Here is a 23,517-nt window from a genome sequence, read left to right on the forward strand (position 1 = left end):
CCGCTCTCACCCGAGTCCCCCACAGGTGGGCGGGGCGGCGGTCATGGCCGTGGGCGTGTGGACCCTGGTGGAGAAGAGCGGCTACCTCAGCGTCCTGGCCTCCAGCACCTTCGCCACCTCCGCCTACATCCTCATCTTCGCGGGCGCCCTGGTCGTGGTGACCGGCTTCCTGGGCTTCGGCGCCATCATCCGGGAGCAGAAGAGCTGCCTGTCCACGGTGAGTGCCTGGGCTGGGGACAGGTCCTGCGCTGCCACCGCCCCCAGTGGCCTCAGCCCTGGATGAGAAAGGTGCTGGGGCCGGAAGGACCAGGGACAGGGAGGCCCTCCAGGGTCCGGGTCGCCACGTTCGCCTGGGTCCTAGGACCCCCGTGGCAGCCGTGCTGCGGCCTTCTGCGTCTGCTCCCCTTTCCCCTCCTCCTCCCCCCTTCCTTTCCCGCTTCCTCTTCTTCCTCCTCCTCTTCCCCTTCCTCTTCTCTTTCTCCTTCTTTCCCTTTTCTCCTCCTCTATTTCCCCTTCTCCTTCCCTTCCTCTCCCTCTTCCCTCTTTTTCCTCCTCCTCCTTTGGGAAGATAAGGAGTATGCTCATAGAACTCCATGATCCTCACCGGGTCACCGATTGTCCTCACTAGCTGACCTCCTCTCCGGTGCACCATGACTGCCCTCTCCTCTGCCCCGGTGGCATTTTGAAGGCACCCCATCATGTCATCTGCACATATTTAACCTCAAACTTAAGGATCCTTATTTTTTTTAGGAGGCATAACAATACTACTGTTATCATATCTTAAAACAATTCATTCTTCAATATCATGAAATAACTAGACGGTTTCAGATTACCCCAACTGACCGGGAATCTTTTCTTTCTTTTTAAGTTTGAGTCACATCTAAACTAGGTCCATGTGTTAAAACTGGTTGATTTGCTTCCTAAGTCTCTTTCCGTCTCTGGGCTCCACCATCAATTTCAATCTCTTGTCTCTCTCAATCTATGGGTTGAAGGAATGAGGTCGTTTGTCCTGTAAAGTTTCTGGATTTTCCGGTTACATCCCTGTGATGTTGTTTTACATGTTCTCCATCCATGAGCTCAATCAGGTCTAATTAATTTGGTTGTGTGGCTGGGGTGCTTCATGGCTACTGTTTATAGGCTCTGTGGGCTCCTTGACACACTTCTCCTGGGAAGCTGGGAAGAATATCCACACCTGCTCAGAGTCAGGAAAAAGGGCCAGGTGGGGAACTTGCAGGAGAGCCAGAGGCCTGGAGTCCAACTCAGGACTCGGGCGGACCCAGCTCCTTGGCACCCTTGAACTGCTTGGCAGTGGCTGGCTCCTGTGGCCCAGGAGGATCTCTGGTCGGGGATCCTCCTCACCCTACAGCTCCTCCTGGGGCCAAGACCAATGTGCAGAGGAGGAAAGGACAAGGAGGCTGAAAAACAGTCCAAATGAGCAAGGAACTGGCCCAGGTCTCAAAGAGAAACCAGGCCTCAGGAAGGGGCCTGGAGGGCCCTTGCGGTCCCCACGCCTGCTACCCAGAGTCCACTGTGGACTTTGCAACTCTGTCTTGCACATGGTTCCGGGAAGTCAGCAGGGGAGGGGTGCTACCCGGGAGCCTGAGGGTGGGCCTGCAGCCTCTCTCACCAGCAGCGACCTAGTTTCTCGCCCTGGATATAAAAGCTGCTGCATGCACACCCAGCTGGATGGCTCGCCCCTGTTTTGAAGAATTCCTTCATTTTATTCTGAGGAATAGCCCAGAGCCAGGGTGCTGGCAGGTGCACAGTGAAGTGCTGTAGGGGGTGAAACCCTACAGTACACCGGCCTCCAAGATGTGGGTTTTGAGGTCCTTTCAGCAGTGGAGACGGGGTGCTTTGAGCCAGCCTGGGTCTCCCTCACGTGGCCTGGAGTGAGTACAGTCGTCCTTTGGTATTGGTGGGGGATGTTTCCAGGACCCCCATGGAATCCGCAGATGCTCAAAGCCCTTATATACATAAAACGGTGTAGGCAGTGGGAGAAAATACCAAGCATTTAAATTGACAACACATGCTGCCAGTGAGGGGCGTGCTGTCCATCTCCCAAGACCATGTGACCTACCACACCTCCTGGCCTCCAGAGGTATTTTCACCCCACTTTACAGATGAGGAGACGAGGCTCAGAGATGCAGAGCTGGACTAAAAACCCAGTCTTCAGAATCCCCTCCAAGCATGCACTTGCCCTGGGGATACCGATGGAAGATGGAGGCACAGGAGCTGAGTGGGGAGGATGTAAATGTCAGCACACGGCGCTCCCCATCCTGTGGAGGGCAGTGCAGATCTGGGGCACCCAGAGATCTGGTTGGATACAGAGGAGAACTTGGGACAGGGCCCAGCCCCAGAGGTAGGGGGAGACCAGAAGCCTGGCAGTAGGACCTGGACACCTGAATATCCATGGGCTTCCTTGCCTCCATTAGAGTGAGGAGGTAACAGCACACCAGGGTCACAGCTGGCTCAGTGTGGAGGGCCATGGAGTCCAACACCCACCCAGAGATTCCAGGCTGCAGGACCCTGCAGGGTGAGCTTGCCCAGGCACTACCAGGGCCTACTCCAAACTACTGGCTTTTGTGAGAAGGCTCATCGTAATAGCCCTTTCCTTGGGCAGTCTCAGAGGTCAGGACAGCCGAGGGCTCAGCTCCTGCCCTTGCCCTGCTCCCCACACCTTCATGGCCCCTCCCTCCTCGCTCAGTTCTTACACAGTCCACCATCTGTCCAGCCATCCTGGCTGATCCATGATGAAAGTTGTCTCCAGCCTCCCTGGGCACAGCCTATCCCTTGGTCTGCATGGACTGTTCAGAGGGCACCAAGCTCTGTGCCCAGGGCAGTGCAGGAAAGATGAGACGTAGAGGAAGGTCAGGGCCTATGCTTGTCCTTAGCTCACCTTCTGAACTCAAGGGTTGAAAAATGGAGAGAACTATGCCATCCCTCTGTGGCTTGAGGCGGGACTGGGGCACAGTGGCTGTTGGACAATCTGGTTTGAGATACTTCCTTCTTAGTTCTGCTTCTTCTGAAGAGATATGCCTGTGTCCATGCACACCCCACCCAGCACGGATGACCTCTCTGGCTCAGTGTCACTGAACATCCATATGAGGAAGCAAGAGCTTGAAACTGAGGTCAAGAACAAGATAGAAGACACAGTGACAAACCCACATAAATACAGTCATCTCATCCTAGACCAAGATGCCATGAACATTCATCGGAGAAAAGATAGCCTCTTCAACAAATGGTGCTGGGAAAACTGGAAACCCATATGTAGCAAAATGAAATTAAATCCCTATCTCTCACCCTGCACAAAACTCAACTCAAAGTGGATCAAGGACCTAGGCATTAGACCCAGAGACCCTGCGCCTAATAGAAGAAATATATAGGCCCAACTCTCCATCATGTTGGCTTAGGAACCAAATTTCCTCAACAAGACTCCTAAAGTGCAAGAAGTGAAATCAAGAATCAATAAATGGGATGATATCAAACTAAAAAGATTTTTTACAGCAAAGGAAATATCAACAACATGAAGAGAGAGCCTTCCGAATGGAAGAAAATCTTTACCATCTGCACCTCAGATAGGACATTAATCTCCAGGAATAAGTGTGTGTGTGTGTGTGTGTGTGTACACACACATGTGCATACACACACACACACACACACAGGCACTTGTATAGGACAGTGGGATCAGGCATGTCCGGCAACAAGCTAATAAACAGCACACCCCACAGCCTAGAACCTTCTTTCTCTGCTTTGCCTCCCATCCCCCACCCCCCAAAGAAGCAGTGACACAGCTGGTCCAAGGACAGACAAAGGGGCAAGCAGAAGGTCCTGAGTAAGCCACATCCTGGCCCCATCCCCAGCAATGAATTATTGGGCTCTGGATTGTTTAAACAGAGAAAGTCCCCGTCGGCCACTCGTGGGCTAACACAAATAGAAGTTCTTAGAACCCAGGCTCCTGTTTAGACCAAGCAATGTGGTTCCTGGAGGCTCCTTCTTGGTTTCATCTCCTCCCCCACGTCAAACTCCTTTTGAAATCTTTAATCGGTAGAAGGCTGAGGGAAACTGAAAGGGAGAAGCAGGGCGTCCGGCTCTACACAAAGTGATCCCCAAAGAGAAAAGGGACAGATGAAAAGACTGGGCATCCGAATGATGGGCATCCAACTTGGAAGGGGAGGAGGGGGAGGACTAGCATCTCAAGTTCACAGGGAGGGGCTGTCCAGCCCACATGCAGGCACACTGTCTGTCCCAGGCTGAGCCCTTCATCCTAGGACAACTGCAGCCCATCAAAGTCACTTTCTAAGAAGGAGATGCTCATCAGGGATGTGAATAGTGCGTCTCTGAGGGTGCTGAAACCATCGGCTTAGCATTGGAAATCTGCAGAAGGGGAAAGGGAATGGGCTTTAAATTATTCACACCAGCTCTTCATTTTTAGCTAAGACTACACGAGAGGGACACATAATTCAGGCCATCTGAGCCTAAGGCCAATGACCAGGACCGATGCCACCAAGATCAAAAGAGGAGGCTATTTTTAGAGTCTGGGTTCTGCAAACTTTTATATCGTCAGTGCAGTGAAGATCAAGATGGATGGCTCAGACTGAACTGGGTCTTCATCAGGATCTCTTATATTTTTAGGGGATGAAGGAAAAAGTAAAAAGTTCTAGAAACCAATTTCTAAAAATGAGGGGACCCAGAATGGCAAAGCTTCCATGCAGGATGCCAAGATTTGGTGAGCCAGGGAGTCAGGTCTCCAATCCAGGGCAATGATATCCAGGCTGGGGCTCAAAAGCAGATTTTATTGTTATTTACCCAAGTTTCTCTGGGACCCTGGGTAGGCAGGCCACTCAGCCTGTCCTTGCTACCTTGGAATTTCCATCTTTCTATGGGATGAGGTGTGAGGATAATGAAAAAGCATTTTAAGGTCTTAGGAAACGAGTCACCACATTATGTAAAGATCATAAAAGGGTAGCTCTAATTAACATTTACATCACCATCACCATGACCAACCTCCTTTGAGAAGAAACCTAAATAGGCAGAGTTATTCTTAGGGCCATTTCTCCCAGGATACCCACATCCTGGCCAAGGCCACACTCCCCAAAGAAGCTGGTGATGAGATGAAGTTTGGAGAGAGCCCGGTCCCTGTGCCCTGGGAGTTCGCATCCACCCAAAATCTCATTAGGTTGTCTTGTTCCACTCACCATCTGGCCACAGGGTGGTCATCGCCTACTCTGTTTGATGGCACTTTGATCTTTGAGTCAGCTGCTCCTAAGTCCCAAAGGGACAGATCCTACAACCAGGGATTTGGAAATCTGTAGTTCTTTTCCAACAGAATGAGACATCCAGCAAGGTTTCTTCAGTGGAGGAAGGGAAATGGATAAGAGGACCTCTCTTCAGGTTCTTTGGGAAGGAGGGTTCAAATGCTGGCCTCAAGATGGCTGCAGAGAGACCCACAGAGTCGGCCTGTCGAGGTCATCAGGAAAGGCCTGAAATTGGAGCTAAAATTGGTTCCAATGTGAGATACATCCATACAGCTCCTTAGTGGAACATGACCCCTCCTCTTTGCAAGACTTTTCCACCAGCTCCTTTGCATTGGCCTTGCTTAGTTTGGGGGCCATGCGAAAGCATGCTTTGAGATGGCTCTCCACCCCATCCTTGGCCAGAGAGAGAGTCTTCCCTGGGGACACACAGCCAGGGGCTTACAGAGCCTGTTGAGTGGCAACGCTCCCTGCAGGGCCTCCCCCATACCCCTGCCCATGCCAGGTGGACTCTACCTGCTCTGCCTGAATGCCTCCCACCCAGAGAACAGGCCTGTCCATCACTCAGGACCCCAGTTTCTATCCGAATGAAACAGGAAGCATGGAGGCGATGGTTGGGGGTCCATTTCCTGGCTGCCTGCCCCCTGATCCAGTCCAAAGCTCTGGGATGCTGGAGGTGTGGCAGAAATCATTCCTGATCGGAAGCCACAGGAGATGTTTGGCCTAGTTAGAAAAGGTCAACTTGGTTATGTGTGGGTGGATAATCCCTGTAGCGGGGCTCCTTGTCACCCCAGCCCAGCCAAATCTCAGAACAAGGCTAATAAAAGAGGGTCAAAAAGAAACTCTGTGTATGTATATGTGTGTGTGCGCGCATGTGCACGTGTGCACACGTACACACAAGTTTGTGTCAGGAGGGCATCCCAAATCCAAGAGTACATTTGGGGATTCTATACTGTCCTTCCATTATTTGGTTTCCTTTCCTGGGCAGATTCTGGAAACTGACATAAGACAGACCCTCTCCCCTACCTAGGCACAGTCAGGGCCCGTACTGGCCAAGTGAGCTGGTGTGCAGGGGAAGCCCCAGGAAAGACGATCTGAATGACGGCCATCCTTCAGCAAATGATTGGCAGCCTGCGTGCACATGCAGATTCTCCCTTCTTCCCAGTGACGTTTCATCTGCTGACGTTGGAACCGATCATACTCTACAAGCACATACCTGCAAAGGAAGTTCTGGAGGTGAACTGCGGTCAAGGTTATTGATCTGGGGTGAGAACTCTATCATCACAATGCCCCATCCGGACATATCAACATCTGTTGAGGCCGTCCGGAGCCCCATGACCATTCCACTCTGCTGGGCCGACAGAAGGAAGGGGTCAACAGGTGCAAGGTGGTCATTTAAAGAACTGCATATCCCCACCCCACTGCACCTCACCTGGGAGTGTGAGTTGGCTGCATCCCTGTCCTGTGCCAGGGACACCAAGAGAGAGAAGGACACACCTTCCTCCTGAGTGTCTGATCCACACCTCCTGCCCATGTCTGCTGTGCATCAATGGCAAACCCTGGGGCTGCCAGCCCCCTCCAGCCCGGGTGGGGAATAGATTAGTGGTGGCAGTGTCTGGATTCCCACCTGGTATGCCAGGTCCTGGCCCTAGCTTTGAGGAGTCTATGCCCCAAATTGACACTCAGTGCCCTAGTTCACGCTCAGGTTTTAGAGGCACTTAGAATCGTCTGAAATATAAGACACAGGAGCCAAAGAGATGGGGGTCAAAGGATCACTGTTACTGCTAATTAGAGGGTGTGACTTTCCTTCTGCAGCCAAAAACTTTGGCACCTCTCCACCACCGGTTGAGACAAGCTTGTGTGCCCCATTAAGCCCACCGCAGGGCAGACAGGAGGGCATGTGGCATTCCCCGACTCCAAAGTAAGAACAGAAAGCCTGCTCACTAACAGAGAGGAACCGCAGTGAGACAAGAACTGGGGAGAAGCCCAGGTGTTTCCTTAGACATCCCTGCACAGCAGACAGGAAGCAGGAGGGAGGATGCTTGGTCCTGGCTCTTCAGGGCTGATGGAGATACTGCACCAAGACATCCTTCCCATCTAAGCTTGAATTTTATGTAGAAGACCCAGAAAGGGTGAATGGTTTGTGCTGGTCACACAGCATCTTGTCACAGAAGCAAGCTGATCCAGGACTCGCCGGCCAAGGTACCTTCTGTGTCATCTCTTCTCCCTGACCAGCACCGTTCTGTGTCCTCGGGCTGCAGCGGATACACCTGGTCATTGCCACCTGCCGCAGCATTCTCTATATGGGCAGTTTTTACAGTCGATTAACTTCCTCCATCACCTCCCCTCCTGTGTAATGCTCCATATGACACGGATGGGGCTGCCTGATCCATCGACCTCAACAAGCGTTTCCAGCACATTCTCCCAGCCTGACCTGCTCTGCTGGGCACTGGCAGGGTGAGGAGCAGAGGGAGGACAGGGGACGGGGACTCTGTCCTTGTCTGAAGTCTAGTGAGGAATACAAGATGCCTGTACTGGAAGGTAAAGGCCCTGTAAGTGGTCTGAATTCATCCTTGGACTTGCTCAGAAGCTCTGACCGACGTAAGCCCAGGACATTTCCTAACCTCCCGGCTGCCTGTTCCCTGGAGCCTGGTGTTTCCTGCCTCTCAATTTTGTTTGGAAGTTCTCCTCCTCAGCCTTCCTCCTGTCGTTAGTCTCATCCTAGAATTGCCACTGCTATGGACCCTCTCCTGGGGTCCCTGCCCCTGCCCTCTGGTCAGGCCCTCTGTTCCATAGCCGTACCTTCTCCCCACCAGCCTGTGAGAAGATAGCCACTGGGAAAGCTAGGCCCTTCCAGGGATCAGTTTCTCCCCCATGCCTAAGTCCACTGGGCAACAGCAGCCTCTGAGTTCCCCAGGCCATGTGTCCCCATATAGAGCCTGGTCCTCACCCCAGCAGTCAGCTAGCCAGGCCCTGCCACCCACTGTGGACCCTGCTCAGCCCATTCAGATGAACTCTGAGTAGCCCCCACTTGAAACCTAGTGGACATCTATCTGGGGTTTGTATTTCTGGAACCATATTCTCCTTCCATATCTCCCACCCCCAACACATGCATGCAGTATGATCCTCATGGACCCCCAACATTTTGGCTTGGACTTGGATGGCCATTGCTACAACTTCTTGTACCTCTGGAATCTTCCTGCCTCCCCAGGGCGCAGATAGTCCCTGCCCTGCCCTCTCCGAGCTGTCGTCAGCCCAGCCCTGGTCCACATCTCTGCTTCCAGCAGAACTTAGGAGAACTGGGTGTCAGGATCAGCCAGTGTCCGGGGCACACCTCGCCTCTTCAGTGTAGAGCAGCCCCAGGTGAAATGGCTGAGGCCCAACATCCAGTGTGGCCGTGGCCCTGCAGCCCAGCCTGTGAGTCCTGGGCTGGTGCCAGGATGGGGAGAGGTCACCTTCATCTTTCCAACTGCGACATCTTGTTCCAAGAATGGCTTGAGGCTTCCCAGTCCACATCCTCTGTCTTCTGCACAAACAGCTGACTGCCTCCAGCCTGTGGTTAATTGCCAGAAAAATAATTTGCCCCGAGGTCACTGCTGCTTAAACAGCTGGCTCCATCTTTTCCTGTTTGGCTGCTCTGAGCTCTCTGACCCTCCCTCTGCCTGCTTCTGTAATCCTCTCACAGCCGGCTGGGAGCCTCATGGGCTCTTCTCCCTGCAACTTAACCTTGGCCTATCTGGATTCTTCTGTGTGCTTCTGCACTGTTATGAGAATAGGCCGGTACTTCCACCCCAGCCAAGCCTACCTGGACACGGAGCCTCACTTGTCAGGTTGAGGCCTGGCAGGAAACTTTACCACCATTTCTTTGTCTGATCATGCAGAATGGTGGGAGAGACAACAGAGGAACACTTCCACCAAGCTCCCTTCTTTTTGGCAAAATCTGTCCAGTGGAGAAAGTCTGAAATTCCAATTTTATGAAGTGCTTAAAACTTAACCACAGAGATGGCACCAGCTGAGGCTGAGCTGGCCTGTGTCTAATGCCCAGCAAATCTGTCCCAGAAATTACCCGGGGCTCAGCTTGCCCCCATGTGATGTAAGTCCATCCAAAGATTAGATTCCTAATTAATCACCTTAATGCCACAAGGAGAAATATTTCTGCATATTTCCTGCAGAGCCTCTGAGAGAATGTACTGATTTGGTCCAGAGAATGCTATACTGTCCTGGTTTCCTTTTGGACCTATAATTTTAGAAAGTATTCAATTCTGCTTCTAGTTCAAACTGTTCCATTAAAGAATTAATGAAAAAAAAAAAAACCACTTTGATATATAAAGCAGGAGGAGGGATTAATGTGTGGGGCTCATTCTGGGCTTAACACACTGGTTCCTTTTATGGTTTGGGACCAGTGTGGCATGTTTTGAAATGGGATGTTTCTTAAGGAGGCCATGGGGACAGATGCTACATGACCTTTCTTTGAAATTCTCATTACCAGTTTCCCCAGATCTAGACACAGGTGATCAATCACTTCTGGAAAGTTCAGGGCCACCCTGAGTCAGCAGAAGCAGGCCAGTCACCCAAATCCAAGTGGAGCTGGATATAGGGCTGGAGGTCAAAGTGACGGGTTCAGATATAGCCCCTGGGTTCACAGGGACTGGGTACAGATCAGAACCAGGAGAGCAAGCAGGACTCGAGTCCACAGAGTCCCAAGGAGCCTGACAAGCCGTGAGATCCTGGACTCAGGGGGAGGTTCAGAAACAGGACACCAGCAAGGAGCTCACAGGTTAGAAACTTCCGGCTCAGGGCAGGCTGCGTGGAAGTGGTGCCACAGCTGAGTGTCAGAGACTCCGCTGCCAATGAGCAGAACAAGAGTCAGGCAGGGGATTCCAGGCAGTGGGACAGCAAGAGCAAAAGCTCAGAACTGGAAGTTTCCCTGGGGTCCAGGCTTTGTGTGCACACAGGTTTGTCCCCACAGTTACTGGCTTCCAAGATGAGCTGGCTGGGAAGGGCAGAGGGGGCAGAGAGAGGCATGGGAGCCCAGGAGGGGCAGGTGGAGGACTTTCTTGCAACACTGCTCGCAGGGAGGAGGGCAGCCCAGCCAGGGGAGGACCATGTGCAGCACGTTTGGTCTACCTCTCCGGCACTCGGAGCAGCTGGCAGGGGACTAAGCGTGGGGCAGAGAGGGGTGCTCTGGGCCTGGGGAGGGCTTCCTGGACTTCCTCTTTTGTGTCTCCACCTTTACCCACCCACTTTCATCTGCTGCCACCCCCATGTCCACCAGAGCCACACACCCCCAACATGCAGAATTCACCCTACACGAGCTCATCCATGTGCCCATCAGCTGTTTAGTGGGGACAGTACCACTCAGCCACCAGGAGACCGAGGTCTGTGCCAAAACTCCTGCCTACATTTCCTCACTCAGCCATGGACTTGCCGTGTGACCTCAGACAAGCTATTTAGCTCCTCCAAGCACGTGTCCTTGTCTATAAGATGAGCCTGAGACTAACGCTCACGTGGCAGTGAGATGAGTAACACTAGTACTCATTCCAGGGTGGCAGGGAGATGGCGTGGAGCACTGTGGAGATGGGCTGACACCTGGGGAGAGCTCAAAAGTGTTGGCTGTGATTGCTGGAGAGCACCCACTGGGGTACTCAGGGGCTGCTCAGATGAATAAGGCACTGATTCTGCCCAGGAGAGGTTAATTTTTTCTTTCTTTTACTGGAAGGAATGCCTCGCCACTGTTCCCACTGAAGTAAAACTGCATGCCCTCTGTTGGTGCCTACGCGTGCATGGCCAACACACCTCCTAAGCCATATGCCAACAATTCTGGGTGCCCCCTCAAGAGAACAGTGGGCTCTCCCTGGCATGGCTAGCTAGGAAAGCAGGACAGCAAAAGTTAAACACTAAATTGCGTTTAAATAGAACTCACACAAATGACAAATTAGCTGAGAGTTCCTTATTGGTTTTTGTTTAATAATTCAAAAACCAATACCAAACCAAATGTAAAAGAAGACAATAAGTGACTCCAGAACCAGGCTTCCTAGAGTTAATCTCTTCTACAAACTTTAATGGCAGCACATCCCTTCTCTGCTCACTAAAAGCAACTGGGGAGATCTACAACTATTTCAGAAAACAAGACTCTCCCCCGGGAACCATTCAGCAGTGTGAGGAATGTCCCTAGCCCCATGAAACTCCCTCTCCAGCCTCCAGATCCTCTGGGGATGTGAGCTGAAGCAGTTTAGACTTTCCTGGCCCTTGCTTAGGTCAAGGTGAGCAACTTCCTGCCCTCCCAGGCAGGAGGATTGATTCTGTGTTCAGTTCTTGGCTTCTCAGAAGTTAGGGAACATTTCCAAGATCTTCTTTTTGTGCCTCCCAAAGTGCACAGAGACACTTATGCAAATCAGATCCCAGCATCAGCCTTAGAATTAAAAGGCAAATATCTAGCTCAGGTTTTCTCAACCTTGACCCTACTGACCTTTTCGATCAAATAATTCTCTATTGTGGGAAGTGCCCCGTGCGTGACTGGATGGTCAACAGCATCTTGGCCTCTACTTTTAATGTGCCAGTAGTACTGCCTTCTCCCAGATGTGACCACAAAATAATGTCTCCAGACATTGCTGAATGGCCTCCAGGAGGAAAATCATGCCAGGCTGTTCTGGTGGGTTCTGTCCAGCTCCTGTTGTCTCAGAGGCATACTTTGTAAGCAACATACCCCTCCATATAAACCAGGGGGTGTTTCCCAAGCAGACACCTAGACCGAAGACCATTCCAGCCACTGTGGAGGAGCCAGAAGAATCTAGGGAGTGGCCCCATTTCCCAGAAGCTGCCATCAGAGGTTGATACCTGCGGCCAAATCAACCGAGACCAAGCAGTGGGTACAATTGTGTGGTTCTACCAGGGAAGGCCAACCCAGGGAGCAGTGTGGCGGGCAGGCAGGGACTCCCAGTTCAGAGGGAAGGAGCAAGCAGAAAGTGCTCGTCGGGCAGGAAGCAGGCAGATGGACCTCTGCGAGCATTGGCAGGGGCTTGGCACTGCCCACCAGGGATGGCTTAGTGGACCTAGCTGGGGCATTGAAGGACAGCGGGCACTGGAATTCCAGGCAGGGGGACCAGGGAGGTCAAATCCTCCAAGGCTGGACAGTGTGGCCTGTATGGAAGGGAACTGTACTCAGGGACACCAGGAATGCTTCTCAGATTTGCCCAGACAGCAGTTAGGAGTCCTGAGATAAGTCCACTGGACATGTCTGGAAGGACTGCCACCCTTCAGTGGAAGGGCAGAGGTGAGGCGTTTGTGAGAACCCATGGACACACAAGGCAAAAACCTCAGCGACCTAGCCTCATTATCAGGGGACTTCAGCCAGCCACAGGCAGGGCTGCCAGGACCCTGGAGCCGGAGGATCTCAATGAGTACCACCCTTTGCCTCCTGGGAGCTGTCACACAGGGAGCTGTGACTCAGGGCCTCCCCCGCCCAGGTGAGTCACACACCTGCAGCCAATCTGCACGGAAGCTGCTGCCTGGAGCCAGAGCGCATGCCCATCAAGCACCCTGGCTTCGTTCCCCTCAGATCCCCAGGCCTGGCCCTCACCTTCCTCCCACGGCATCTCACACTCTGGAGCCCTCACTCCGCTCAGCACTAATGCCCCTCCCTTCCCACTGTCGGCCTGTCGATTACTAGTCCGTGGGATGCCCCAGACAAGTCTCTGGGGAGCTAGCCTGCCATTAATTCGAGCAGTGTGCGTCCCTGTCTCTCCCTTTCCCTCCTCTCTCTTCCCCACCTGTCTTCAGTAGCAACTGGAGCAGTGGCTTCCCCCAGGGGAGCAGCGTGACATGGCCACATCTTCAGGACGATCACCCGTGTGCCAGTTACAGCTGACAGCACTGATGGAGGGAAGGCGGGAGGCCAGATGCTGCCCTCGTTGCTGCCAGCAGCTGCGGCTTCTCCCCGACAGTTACAGGCACTCCTTCACCCCTTCCTCCCACCTCGGGGAGCACACAGGTGTGCACCAGGAGGCCTGGAGGTAGCCAGCCCTCAGGGCCCACAGGTCCTGTGTGACAGGACCGGGCTGTCCTCAGAACCACGGTAGGGCAATGGGAGAGGAGGGCACTTGGAACCAGCAGGTAGGACAGCCACATCAGAGAGAATTTAGGGACCCAGTACCCAGGGGCCCTGAGGAACATGAGGTGGAGGAGAGGGAAGACCCTGAGTGACGATGCAGCCACACTCCGACACTGTCTGACAGGATGGGCAGCTCCACACATGGCCTGGGATGACCGTGCTGCCTCTGGCTCACAAGCATTGTTCACCTCACGCCTTTGGGCTGTGAGCCCTGGGAAGGAAGAAGGAGGGAAGAGCATCACGAAGCGCATTTCCCCTCCTGTAGTCCTCCCAACACTCGGGGTGGGCAGGACAGGCCATAGAGCCATTATCCACTGGAGAGGAAAGGGAAGCCGGTCCCACAGTCAGGGCCACCATGCATGGCCCTAAAGCTTGCATCCTCCAAAGGCGACCAGTCAAGGATGAAATCCAGCCTGAGCAGCTCCCACTGAGCCACTGTCTTCTCACTGGAGAACATTTTCCTAATTTACAGTAAGGCATTCATGGTCACCCAACCAGAGCCAGAGAGTGGCGGCACCGGACTCAAGCCCCATTGGTTGATTGGCCACCAGCCTTTCAGACCAGGTTTTTGGACTTTAGTTCAGAGGGCAGAGGGGGACCATCCACAGACCCACCTGCTAGCTCCCTGCCTGAGCTTACCCTGGTTCCCATTCAGAACCATCTGTAGACCATGGGGCCCAGGGAACATGCCCTCATGGAACCTGCCACCCTCTCCCATCCTCATCCCAACACCCAGGAGCTTGGGATCCCCTGTCCAGATGGCCTAAGCCTCCACGAAGGGTCTGCCCTGCAGCCGGGGAGCCACTGGAATGTGGACCTCTGGTGGGCACCCTCTGCTCCACCAACCCAGCCCTCCCCTCCCCTCCTCCCTTCACCCCCCCCACCTCTTTATCTCCCTCTCCCTGGTCCCTCCCAGCCCATGTGGGCCTGCCTTCTTGACTCCTGTAAGAACACACCAGGGTCCAGCCATGTCCAGAGGCTCCTTAACAGTGCAAGGCCTGGTGGGAGGGGAGAAGGCGGGGCCTGTCCTGCTGGTCACAGTGCACAGCCAGGAAGCCCCAGCAGGAGGGGAGCTGAAGAGCTGCCCTGGGCCTGGAGGAGGCCGGCATGGTGATGGGAAGAACAGACGGCAAGGCTGCGAAGGCTGGGAGGCAGCATGGGGCAGGAAGGGGCCCAGGAGCCTCTTGGACATCAGCCTGGGCCTTCTCCTGAGTCTTGGTTGCACCGCCCAGCCAGCCCCTCTGGCCCCCCATTCTCTCTTTATTTTATAATTGATTTTATTTTTTAAATACATGACAGCGGAATGTATTATAATTCTTATTACACGTATAAAGCATAATTTTTCATATCTCTGTATATAAAGTATATTCACACCAATTCATCTCTTCATACATGTACTTTGGATAATGATGTCCATCACATTCCACCATCATTAATAACCCCCCGCCCCCTCCCACCCCTCCCACCCCTCTGTCCTATCTAGAGTTCATCTAATCCTCCCATGCTTCCCCTCCCTACCCCACTATGAATCAGCCTCCTTATATCAGAGAAAACATTTGGCATTTGGTTTTTTGGGACTGGCTCACTTCACTTAGCATTATCTTCTCCAACGCCATCCATTTATCTGCAAATGCCATGATTTTATTCTGTCTTATTGCTGAGTAAAATTCCATTGTGTATATATGCCACATTTTTTAAATCCATTCATCTATTGAAGGGCATCTAGGTTGGTTCCACAGTTTAGCTATTGTGAATTGTGCTGCTATCTCTAGGGTCTATAAAGAACTCAAAAAGGTAAGCATCAAAAAAAAACAAATAACCCAGTCAATAAATGGGCCAAGGACATGAACAGACACTTCTCAGAAGAGGACATACAGTCAATCAGCAAATATATGAAAAAATGTTCATCATCACTAGCAATTAGAGTAGCAATTAGAGAAATGCAAATCAAAACCACTCTAAGATTTCGTCTCACTCCAGTCAGAATGGCAGCCATTATGCATACAAACAACAATAAGTGTTGGCGAGGATTCGGGAAAAAGGTACATTCATAACACTGCTGGTGGGACTGCAAAATGGTGTAGCCGATATGGAAAGCAGTATGAGATCCTTGGAAAATTGGGAATGGAACCACCATTTGAACCAGCTATTCCTCTCCTTGGACTATACCCAAAGGACTTAAAAACAGCATACTACAGGGACACAGCCACATCAATGTTTATGGCCCCCCATTCTCTAGCCACCTGGGCCCTGGCCACTCCCTGAGTACGCTCTACCCCTGCTTCCTCCTCCACCTGAAAATGCCTCCACGTCCTCAGAGATGCTGCTCAGGCTTCACCACCTTCAGGAAGCCTTCTCTGACTGCTCACCCCACTAGGACCCTCTCACCGTTTCTAGAGCTTTCCCTATAGTAGTATTTATAGCACAACATTGTAACCACTTATTTGTCTATCCCCTACCACAAACTTTGAGGGCAATAACCACCTTATTATGACAGCTGGCACCTGTAACCCGGTGGGCATTCAGTGGGGAGGCGGATGTCTGGATCACAGCAGAGCAATGGCAATGGGTGGAAGAGTGGGGGGGGGGGCACTTGGTGCCAAAGAGGTTGTGACCTCCTGCTGGTAAGAGAAGGAAGATGGTAGGTGATGGCGGTCCCAGCTGGTGTCTCTACTGCTCCTATTTGTTTTGGGGGGCGGGGGGGGACATTTGTCCCAGGAATGCTCTGATCCCTGGTGGTGACTGTCCTCTCTCCTTGGTCCTAGTATTTCTGCCTGCTGCTTGTCATCTTCCTGGTAGAGCTGGTGGCAGGCGTCCTGGCCCATGTGTACTACCAGAGGGTAAGTGGAATCAGAGGGCCCATTCTCTGCCAGTGCCCTGAAGAAACAATAGCCAGGGGGCACTGAGGCTGTCCCACTCAGGGTGGTCCTGGTTCCCAGGCCTGAGGACCCTCTGCACATCTGGATCCCATCTTCCTCTCTGGGTTGCAGCCATTCTCTGCTGATGCTAATGGGTGCAACATGGGAGCTGGGGGTGGAGGGAGTTCCCCGTGGGAGGCTGGGCCATCCCTCTCCCCTTCCAAGGATAGTTAGAGGTTGAATCCATCTGTCAAAGACATCCAGGGGAAGGGCTTGGGTCAGGGTGGCATGCAAGACCATAAAAGGGAGTTCTGGGGGCTGGGGCTGGGGCTCAGGGGTAGAGCGCTTGCCTTAGACGTTGTGACGCACTGGGTTCGATCCTTAGCACCATGTGAAAAATAAATGAATCAATAAAGATATTGTGTCCATCTGCAGCTAAAAAAAATAATCTTTAAAAATGAGTTCAGGCTTTTTCTGCCCAGAATGAACAAGGTAAAGTGATAAGTCTGGTCCTCTCCCCTGCTGTGGCCTGGGAATCAGGGGTTTAAGGTCACGTGTAAGGTGATTTGGGGTTGCTAGAGGGTGTGCCACCATGCTGGTTAATTGAACCAGTGTCCACACGGTGCCCACAGGGTAGCAATTGGTAATGCTTTGAAGATAACCTTGTAATCAAATTCAGATCCACAGCTATTGGAAAGCAGCCGGTGCTAGCCTCATAGCTCTGAGTGACCCTTGGTGACCCTTGGTGTCTCTTCCCCCACCTCTGCTCTGCTCTGCCCATCGTGCCAGGGCCCTCAAGGTGGCCCTGATTTTTGCAGCGTCCTATCCATGCGCCTCCTCAATGCTGTCTCTGTGGAGGGTCCTTTGACACTGTCTGAGGTACCCTACCCTGGCAGCGCCCTCACCCACGGTGTCCTGGACTTAGCTGGCAGGACTTTGGAGCACACCCGGGCCCTGGAGTGTGAGTAGGGTTCTCCTGACACCCGCCTTGTGCTGCTCCCTCCTCAGCTGAGTGATGAACTGAAGCAGCACCTGAATCGCACCTTGACTGAGAACTATGGGCAGCCCAGGGCCGTGGAGATCACAGCCTCCGTGGACCGTCTACAGCAAGATGTAAGGTGCCAGGCAGACCCAGGTTCACAACCGACTCTGTTCCTTCCCACCTGTGTGACCCTGGCAAGTTCCTCACCCTTCGGAGCTTCCATTGCCACGTCCCTAGGGGAGACTGACTGGAGGTAGCCAGGAAGCAGGGCAGGACTGGCCTAGGTTGTTCCCCATGAACCTCTTGGGGAATGTGAGCTGGAACTCTGACCACACCCAGCACATGAAAGGTGCTTTCTGAACCCTCGTTCCTTTCCTTCATCCTCCTCTGCCTTGACCTCTCCCACAGCTTCCCCTGACCTCTTCCTCCAAATCCCTCATGCTGACTTCCCACTTGGGTCCCCTGGAGCAGGAAGCAGGCCAGGCCAGCAGAACTCTATCTGCTCAGGACAAAGATAAGAAGTTCCTTTCCAGGCCCTTCTGTCCGTGAGCTGCCTTTCTCCTTCCTCGGGGACCTGGGGGCCAAGACGCCAGGAGAAAGAGCTGTGACAGGCTCTCAGTGAGGTGGCCACAGAACTGCTACAGAACAGAACAGAGAGGGCATCTTTCCTTTCCAAAAAGAGATGCAGCTGACACCCCAATGAGGCCCACAGTCCCAGCCAGAGGTAGGGAATGGGCAAGTGACCTCAGACCTGTGCTGTCCAAAATGGTGGCCACTAGTCATAGGTCACTTTTATACTTAAATGCAAAACTCAGTTCCTCTCATGCTTGTCACAATTCAAGGGCTCAATGACCACACATGGCTAGTGGCACAGATGTAGGACATTTCCCAATTCTATTGGACAGCCCTGTCCTACTGGTTCCTTAATGGAAAATTCCAAGCAGCTCTAAGTGACCACTATGCTCCCAGTCCCCCTGCCATCCAGCCACCCCACCCAGGCCCAGGGCCTTGCTCTGGGACCCATAAGCATCAGGCAAGTAGAGGAAGTCAGTGGGTCCTGAGCGCCCGGATGTCATGGCTCAGCCCTTCCCCACCTCCTTCCCTTAAGGCTCAGGTTCAGCTCCCAGTCAGGGTCACAGGGAGGAGTCTCTTCTCTCAAACAGGGACCAGGGACAGATGTATACACACAGATGCACACACAACACACTTAGCCAGGAACCAGGATTGGCACAGGCTGCTGGTCACCCTGTCCCGAGCTCAGTGTGCACCTGCTGGGCCTCCCAGGGGAAGAACTGTGTGAGACAGTGACTGGGACAGAATCCCTGCCCCGGGCACTTACTCTGGAAGCTCAGCTCGCAGCAGATGATGTGCCAGGTGCTCGGCTGGGGTTCCCTTGGACTAGAGGGGAAGGGAGAGGGGTTTACAGGGGAGACTGACTGGAGGTAGCCAGGAAGCAGGTCAGGGTTGGCCTAGGTGGACAGGGGGAGCCGCAGGTCAGGGTGGGGACGTGTGAGGAAGGGCTCCTCTGAGAGCAAATGCCATGTTGCTGACCAGGATCTGTGTGGGCAAGGACATGTGGACGTGGGCCTCAGACTCACCAAGGATATGGCTCCCCAGCCCACATTGCAGACAAGAGAGACCAAGCCCCAAGACAGCAGTGGCTTCAGAGCCAGGGCCACCATCAGGACCCTTCAGTGGCACCACATGTATGCAAATGACAGGTGCCCATGTACCACAGGTCACTCGAGGAAGATGGTGACTCCAAGTCCCTTGTTAATAGCTAGCTCTCCCCAGATCCTTTCCTAAGTGCTTACCTTGCAACCTGTGCTCAGAACAGCCCTGTTGGGGTGGCTTTTGTTGTCCCCATTTTACAAATGGCGCAGGAATAGCAAGGCATACGCACAACATGCAGAGACACACCATGTACAACTCCTGTGCGACTCCCCCTCACACTGTCCCTGGCCCCCTTCCTCCTCTGGGCCACATACCGGCTTCTGTTATCTCTCCTACTAAATAACAGTAATGAGAAGCTCCCCCAGGGCAGGATCCCCACCTGACTTGTTTTTGAGCTCAGTCCCCAGCTTCACTCCTGGCACATAGTAGGTGCCTAAGAAACTCTTGTTCCCTGAACTATGAAGTACCTGCCTGCCACACACCCATGCCATACTGCAGAGACCGCTTTGACGCAGCCATGTCCCCCAACCTATAGAGGATTTAGCATCTCAGTGCCTTGACTCATAGGGATAAGAAGTGATCAGTGTCCATTCTTTGAATCACATTCAGCCTGGGCTGGCATTTCCGTCCCCTGGGCACTGAAGACAACCCAGGTCCTGCTCAGCACACAGCAGCCCTGTGCTCAATGCCGAGCTGCCATATTATGCGTGGGCTCTGGGACACTCTGCCCCTGGGGTATGGGGACTCTGATAGCTTCAAAGCCAGAATGGGGACCCAGGAACCTCTGGCAAGGATGGATCTCTGTCCCCAGGTCCTGCCTCACAGATGACCAGGAAATGCCCCCCTTGTTGTTTTGCCCCAGTGGGTCCTGGCTTTGCCACCTAGTGGTCCACAGCCCCACCCTCCCAGGACCCCAGCCGCTATCTACCCCTAGAGTCCCCAACATAGTCTTCTTAAAGGACTGGGTGGCTTCCCAAGGTAGCAAACAGGTGTCCTGTGGAGAGGACCCCAGAGGGACCTGTTTCCTGCTCAAAACTGGGGAAGGGGAGGATGGCAGGGAGAGGATGTAGGGGTTGAACCTATGGAATCCCGAGCCCTGCAGCCCCGTGACCCGGGGGCCCATGGGGCCCACCCAAGCCCCCCTCACCTCCGGCCTCACTCTCCCTCTAGTTCAAGTGCTGTGGGAGCAACAGCTCGGCTGACTGGCAGCACAGCTCCTACATCCTGTCTCGGGAGGCTGAGGGCCGCCGGGTGCCCGACAGCTGCTGCAAGACAGTGGTGACACGCTGCGGCCAGCGGGTCCACCCCTCCAACATCTACAAGGTGGAGGTGAGTGCCCCAGCTCCAGTTGGGAGCCCAGTGGGGGCCAGAAAGGCCATCTCAGGCAGATGGGAATGGTACTTGGGGCCTCCAAGGGTCTCAGAGCCCTAAGACAAGCAGCTCCTACTGGGAGAACCCCAGAAATCATGGCGTGAACCCTGGGGCCCCCGCAAGAAGCCTGGGAGTGATTCCAAGGCTGGATCCCCGCCCTCTAATCTCTGGCTTTCTTCAGCCTCCGCTGGACCCAGTGGACAGCCAGCCCGGCCTCGCCCCTGCTGGGCCGAGGCTCGTGTAACCCTTGGCTCCATTGCAGGGAGGCTGCATCATGAAGCTGGAGCAGTTCCTGGCTGACCACCTACTGCTCATGGGGGCGGTGGGCATCGGGGTAGCCTGCCTGCAGGTGAGTGCAGTGGGAATCAGCACAGGGGCTGTGTGGAAGCGCTTGGAGGCCCTCTCCCATTGACCGAAATAAGTGGCCCTTTATGCACCCATAGCCTGCCCTCCCCTGCCCTACCTGTCTTCTCTCCCCTTCCCTTTGCAACCAAGGATGAACCACAAGGTCAGTCTCTTCCCCAGGGAACACTGAACAACTTGAACTTAGAAGGAACAGGGACCTGGGAGGAGTCTGAGTGTGGGCTCAGGTATGTGTGTGCACCCTGCGCGTGTACAGCCTGCGTGTGGGTCCTTGAGCGTCTGCATGCACCTGGATATGCCTGGTTGGGATGTGTGCCGCACACGTGCTGAGATGTGCTTGTGCATATGTGTGTGTGTGTGTGCACGTGTACCAGCACTCCCATGATGTATGTGTGTGTGTGTGTGCATGTGCTCTCCTCTTGTACACCCAGCTCTGTCCCCGAGGATGGGCAATGCCCTTGGTCCTGTCGCTTCCCTCCACACCACCCCCCAGCCACCACCCAGGAAGCAGGCATCATTGACATCAGTTGCTCCAGTCAAGGGCCCAAAGAAGAGGAGCCAGGAGGGGACTCTTAGGGGCTGGGCAGATACAGTGAGCTCAGGTCCCTTAGGTCCCCACCTCACCCTTACCTGGCACTTGTACCCTGATGGAAGGTCCTTCTAGAGGGAGCTTCACATCCTGCAGTCCTGCTGTAGTAGCATCTAGGGAAGGCCAGGGGCTCTGGAGTCAGAACACCTGATCCAGTCCTGGCTCTGCTCCTGTGGGATCTTGAGTTAAGCTGTTAAGCTGTCCTTCAACTTCATCTGCAGAATGCGGGTCATTTCTCCAACCTCGTAAGTTCTAAATAAGAATTACAGGTTGCATGTCACCCACTCAGGGCACATGGCACTTACAAATGCCTCCGTACGTGGAAGCTGTCTTCTCCAGTTACCTGTGAACTTTAGAATATTTTCAGTGGCTTCCTTTCATCAGAGCCTTACAACAACCTGAGACCCAAGCCAAGTGGGGAGGAGATCAGGAATTGAGATCTGGAGAGGCCACGTATGTAAGGTGTCACACCCTGACCAGACACAGAGATCTCCTGGATTTGGTTCTTTGCTTTCCCAAACCCCTAACCCCCACACAGAGGTCTATGGAAAAGAGACACTTAGAGTGCCAGTGTCACCTGGCTTCAGGAGACTTCCAGTGTAGGATCCTTCCAGAACAGGTGCTATCCATACACAACAGTGTGTGGACCTCGAAGACCCAGCTGCAGTCTTTCAGGCTGAGAAGAACGTCCCCAGCCTCTGGAGGAAGACCCTTCTTGGTTCTGCCACCTACAAATCATGTGTCCTAGGGCCAGTTATTTCATCTCTGAGCCTCAGTTACTCATTTGTAAAATGGTGTACTTATTCTTTGGTGGGACCATGAGAATTAGCAATATGCATGTAAATCACCAGAATTATTGCCGAGCATATAACAGGTGTTCAGTAAATGAGGCTCATCATTTTCATTATTTCTACATGGACACATTGTTTCAAAAAAAAAAATCTCCAGTGGTTCCCTGGCAAGAGCAGCCTGCCTCTATGTGCCCATTTACCTGCGTGGCCCAGGGAGCCCCAGGTGGCCTTTGGTGCACTCCCCAGCACAGGCCTTCTGTCCCATTTGCTGAAACCAGAAGAGTCACCACTGGAACCCAGGGAAGGGGCTACTCTGTGCTCCAGATCCTGGCTCAGCTGAGGTTTTCATAAACCTGTTACTCCAGCAGTTGGGGGGGGCCTGCTCTATATGGATACAGACCAGGCCTGGTCTACTCCTGACCATTTCTTCATGATCCATCTGTCCAGAGAAGCCATAGCCAAAGGCACAGAAACCAGGGATGTCGAGTAGGACTGCAAATGCCTTGAGCCCAAGGTCAAGGTGGAACTTTACTGGGCAGTGCTTCACAAGCCCACTGAAGTTTCCTCCCACTCACAGCCCCCAACCTGGAAGGTTGAGAGGGAGTTTCACCTGGCCGCAGCTGTGGATCTCAACCCCTTACCCAGTGTTCCCCTCTGCAGGCCACTGAGCCTACCCGGCAGCAACCAAGCCTCAGGTTAGAGCTCCCTCTGCTGGTCAGAGGTGGGCACTAAGCTGCCCCAGTCCTCTAAGTGGGCTGAAGCCTCTTCCCCAGACCCATATCCTCCTCAGAGCCAGAGCAGACACCAGATACCTCCCACACACACTTATCATGGCACTTTAGAGACCCCCACATTTCAGGATGTCAAGCATAAGATGGTTTCACAATGTTTCCTGGTCCCCAGAACTGGAGGAAATCATGTTTGGGAGTCAGAGGGCCTGGATTCTACACATAGCTCCACCTCTTGCTATGTGACCTTGCTGTGTGACTGAACACCTGTTATATGCTCGGCAATAATTCTGGTGATTTACATGTGTGACATTCCATTCCTTCTCTGGAATATAGAATGGAGAGATTGAACATTTTTTAACCTTTATTAAGCAGCAGCATCCACTTTTTCTTTTCTTTTTTTTTTTTTAAACATTTATTTCCTAGGACACAATACAATGCCTTTATTTGTATGTGGTGCTGAGGATAGAACCCGGGTCCTGCCTGTGCTAGGCGAGCACTCTACCACTGAGCCACAATCCCAGCCCCAGCATCCACTTTTTAATGGAGTTTCCACGTAGGACCCCACTCTCCATTAAACACAGACGGCAGAGCAGCTGTTAGGATTGACACAGGAGACAGGACTTTCGTGACAGCCACCCTCACTGCTTTCATGACCCTGAGCTACACTTGGGATTTCTGGTGCAGTTTAAAAACCACTGGTCCAATCCATCTCTCAGGAACCTTCTGACTCTAATGTGTGATTTTGGGGGGTAAGATTCCCTTCTCAGTAACCAGTTATCTTGGGATTGATGTCCTG

General features: G+C 53.2%; 1 protein-coding gene across 4 annotated transcripts in view; it reads left to right on the plus strand.

The window, feature by feature from the left end:
• The window catches only part of Tspan11 (tetraspanin 11), a 77,233-nt gene that overhangs the window by 41,711 nt on the left and 12,005 nt on the right, over nucleotides 1-23,517 (plus strand). For 2 of the 4 annotated variants that reach the window (XM_048787683.1, XM_015500752.2), the window contains exons 3-7: nucleotides 26-217; nucleotides 16,128-16,202; nucleotides 17,229-17,333; nucleotides 20,047-20,205; nucleotides 20,510-20,596. In XM_048787683.1, coding sequence (XP_048643640.1) covers nucleotides 26-217; nucleotides 16,128-16,202; nucleotides 17,229-17,333; nucleotides 20,047-20,205; nucleotides 20,510-20,596 — 618 coding nt within the window. Of the gene's footprint in view, nucleotides 1-25; nucleotides 218-16,127; nucleotides 16,203-17,228; nucleotides 17,334-20,046; nucleotides 20,206-20,509; nucleotides 20,597-20,772; nucleotides 20,838-23,517 lie in introns of all 4 variants that reach the window. The other 2 variants (XM_048787682.1, XM_048787684.1) reach the window with 2 other exon arrangements.

This window comes from Marmota marmota, unplaced genomic scaffold (genome assembly GCF_001458135.2).
Source record: "Marmota marmota marmota unplaced genomic scaffold, marMar, whole genome shotgun sequence".
NCBI lineage: Eukaryota > Metazoa > Chordata > Mammalia > Rodentia > Sciuridae > Marmota > Marmota marmota.